This window comes from Muntiacus reevesi, chromosome 9 (genome assembly GCF_963930625.1).
Source record: "Muntiacus reevesi chromosome 9, mMunRee1.1, whole genome shotgun sequence".
NCBI lineage: Eukaryota > Metazoa > Chordata > Mammalia > Artiodactyla > Cervidae > Muntiacus > Muntiacus reevesi.
Genome location: NC_089257.1, coordinates 4,385,395 through 4,388,817, shown reverse-complemented (window position 1 = coordinate 4,388,817; position 3,423 = coordinate 4,385,395). Strand labels below are relative to the sequence as shown.

The 3,423-nt window shown below is 44.9% G+C and overlaps 1 protein-coding gene across 1 annotated transcript; it reads right to left on the bottom strand.

Moving 5' to 3' along the window:
- Positions 1 to 1,861: 1,861 nt before the first annotated feature.
- Positions 1,862 to 2,791, bottom strand: LOC136174937 (olfactory receptor 4X2-like). The gene has a single exon (XM_065945202.1). It carries the CDS (start codon positions 2,789 to 2,791, stop codon positions 1,862 to 1,864), a length of 930 nt encoding a protein of 309 aa, XP_065801274.1.
- Positions 2,792 to 3,423: the final 632 nt, after the last annotated feature.

Here is a 3,423-nt window from a genome sequence, read left to right as displayed (position 1 = left end):
ATCAATGCCTATCTCCATAACTTTTTTTTTTAACTAAATGGCATTAGCTACTGTAATAGGCTCAGGATTTCTTAACTTCTCACCATTGTATCTCTGAAAAAGAAACAAATGTTTTAAAACCACTGTATGTTTAACAGCTTTTTTATATCCAGAACCTGGGAAGGACTTCTAGGAATAACACAGGCTGATGGAATGAAAGGAAGTGATATAAACAATGGCCCAGGGTGTGCATTTCTGTGGCCAAAGATGCAGGAAGAGAGAGTTTCCTTTCTGCCTTACCTCACCCCTTTGAGTCAGAGACCCGTGAATATACATGCACATGCGCGTGCACAGGCACACACACGTGCACACACCATCTGCTTAGAAAGAGTTAATACTGGTAGCTAAGTTGGTAAAGACTTCCTGCAATGTGGGAGACCTGGGCTCCATCCCTGCATTGGGACGATCCCCTGGAGGAGGGCAAGGCAACCCACTCCAGTATTCTTGCCTGGAGAGTCCCCATGGACAGAGGAGCCTGGTGGGCTGCAGTCCATGGAGTCGCAGAAACTCAGACACAACTGAGCAAATATGCATGAGTTAATACTGAGTTTAATTTTCTATTTTAATTGAAATAGACTTGAAAAGTAAGAATGGTACATATTTAAGACATACAGTGTGATGTTCTGACATGTGTATACATTGTGAAGGGCTTCCCCAGCAGCTCAGTGGTAAAGAATCTGACTGCAATGCAGGAGCTGCAGGAGAAGCAGGTTCCACATCTGGGTCAGAAAGATCCTCTGGAGGAGGATGGTAACCCACTCAAGTATTGCCTGGAGAGTTGCATGGACAGAAGAGCCTAGCGGGCTGCAGTCCATGGGGTCACAAAAAGTCAGACATGAGTGAAGTGACTTAGCATATATGCGTGCACTACAGTTCATACCAGAAAGAACAAATATTTACATTTAAATAGTCTTTCGAACTTAATAAAAAGAACCACAACTCAAATATAGATGGGGAAATTATAGGAACAGTTTATACAGAAAATACAAAGAGCAAATGAAAATGAATGTGACTCGATCGTGTCCAACTCTTTGCAACCGCATGGACTACACAGTCCATGGAATTCTCCAGGCCAGAAGAGCAAGTGAGCTTCTTTTAAAAATATAGTGAAGTATTTCTATTCACAGATACTGACCTCAGTATTATTTTTTCCCTCAGTGTTACTTATATGACTAAAAAATTAGAAATGATCTAAACTTCTAACCATAACAATGGCTTAGCTATGGCTATGAAGTCGCTCAGTTGTGTCCTACTCTTTGCGACCCCGTGGACTGTAGCCCACCAGGCTCCTCCATCCATGGGATTCTCCAGACAAGAATACTGGAGTGGGTTGCCAGTTCCTTCTCCAGGGGATCTTCCCGACCCAGAGATCGAACCCAGGTCTCCCTCATTGCAGGCAGATGCTTTAACCTCTGAGCCACCAAGGAAGCCCCAACAATGGCATAAGTAAAAGTATATCCGTAAGAGGAAATATTTTACAAGTAATTATAATGAAGCTGATGAGTATGGAAACCAGTTAGAATACTCTAGAACTAACAAGTCCTGGAACTGAATTTCGTCCTGTTCTGCCCCTTTAGTTTGGACTAGGCATCTTTTTCTTTTTTTTTTTTTTTTACTTCTTGAAAGATGGAGTAGATTTCCTTCAGGGTTGACATCTACTTAGACATAATCTTTTACATTTTTATTGAATGCAACAATATACATATTTTTAATAAAATGTTTATTGTGAGCATTTCTCTTTTTATTTTCCTCTATAATAGGATTTTTAAATGCTGGTCTTAGCATCATTCTAAACTCACAGATCCAGACCAAGGCTCAGCCTCTACCTCTCTTCTGGCTTCACTGCTCTGACCCACAGCCTCTTCATGGCCTTCTTCACTTCAGCATTTCTCAGGGAGCAGATGACAGGGTTGAGCAGTAGGGTGATCACCGTGTAGAACACGGCCACCGTCTTGTCCACAGGCAGGGGGGTGGAAGGTCTCAGATAGATGAAGACGCAGAGAGCAAAAAATAAGGTGACCACGGTGATGTGGGACCCACAGGTGGACAGGGCCTTGCGCTGCCCCTCGGAGCTCTGAGTTCTCAGATGGAGCAAGATGACCACATAGGAGGCTAAGAGGATCACGAAGTTGATCACAGACAGGGTCCCCCCATTGGCAACGATCAGAAGACCAATGAGGAAGGTGTCAGAGCAGGCAAGTTTGAGCAGGGGAAGCACGTCACAGAAATAGTGGTCGATCACATTGGGGCCACAGAAGGGCAAACGGAAGACAAGAAGGATTTGAGCCAAGGAATGAACAAAACCCCCCACCCATGCTGCTCCCACCAGGAAGGCACACGCCTGCCGGTTCATGATGGTGGTGTAGTTGAGGGGCTTGCAGATGGCCATGTAGCGGTCATAGGCCATCACGGTGAGCAGGAAAATCTCAGTGCCACCAAACAAGTGAATAAAGAAAAGCTGTGACATGCAGTCCCACAGAGATATGGTTTTCCTTTCAGTCAGCAGATCTGAGATGAGTCTGGGGGCTGTCGTAGAGGCGTAGCAGATCTCTGCAAAGGACAGGTAGCTGAGGAAGAAGTACATGGGGGAGTCAAGGCTTCTGTTGCTCGTGACAGTGAGGACAATGAGGAAATTCCCCAGCACGATGGCTACATACAGGAGCAGAAATATCACAAAGCAGACTTTCTGCACCTCTGGATTGGGAGAAAGTCCCAAGAAAATAAACTCTGTCACATTGTGTGTCATAGCCATGATGTAGCCACCAGGAGGCAGTAATTTGGAAGGGTGATCTGAAATGATATGAAACAAAAACTCCTTCCTTAAGCAGTGAATTATATAATATTCCCTTGTGTACCTGAAATGCTACCATTCAAACTCTGCAAACTTGGAACCTTCTCAGAAATAGGAAATCCATCTCTGCAATCCATAGAAGCCTAGGCTCAGTGACCCTCCTCTCCTAGAACATTTTGGAAATACAGCACTTTGCACATTGAATTGTAGGGCGTCCCAGGTGGCACAAATGTAAGGCATCACACTGCCAATGCGGGAGATGCAAGAGACGTGGGTTCTATCCCTGGGTCAGGAGGATCCCCTGGAGGAGGGCATGCAACCCACTTCAGTATTCTTGCCTGGAGAATCCCATGGACAAAGGAGCCTGGTTGAGCTACAGTCCACGGGGTCACAAAGAGTCAGTCACAACTAAAGCCACTTAGCATGCACGCACACACTGAATTTACTGTAATTATTTTATGTGACCATTTGGCCCACCAGACTGAACTTTCTAGAGCAGAGATTATTTCTTACCACCACTCTATCTGCAGCGCTAACTGAAGCACCTGCACAAAATCACACTCACTGAATGTACATAGGATGGAGGATCAGTG

Coding starts and splice junctions, on each gene's coding strand:
- LOC136174937 (XM_065945202.1), bottom strand. CDS start 2,791: ATGGCTATGACACACAATGTGACAGAGTTTATTTTCTTGGGACTTTCT.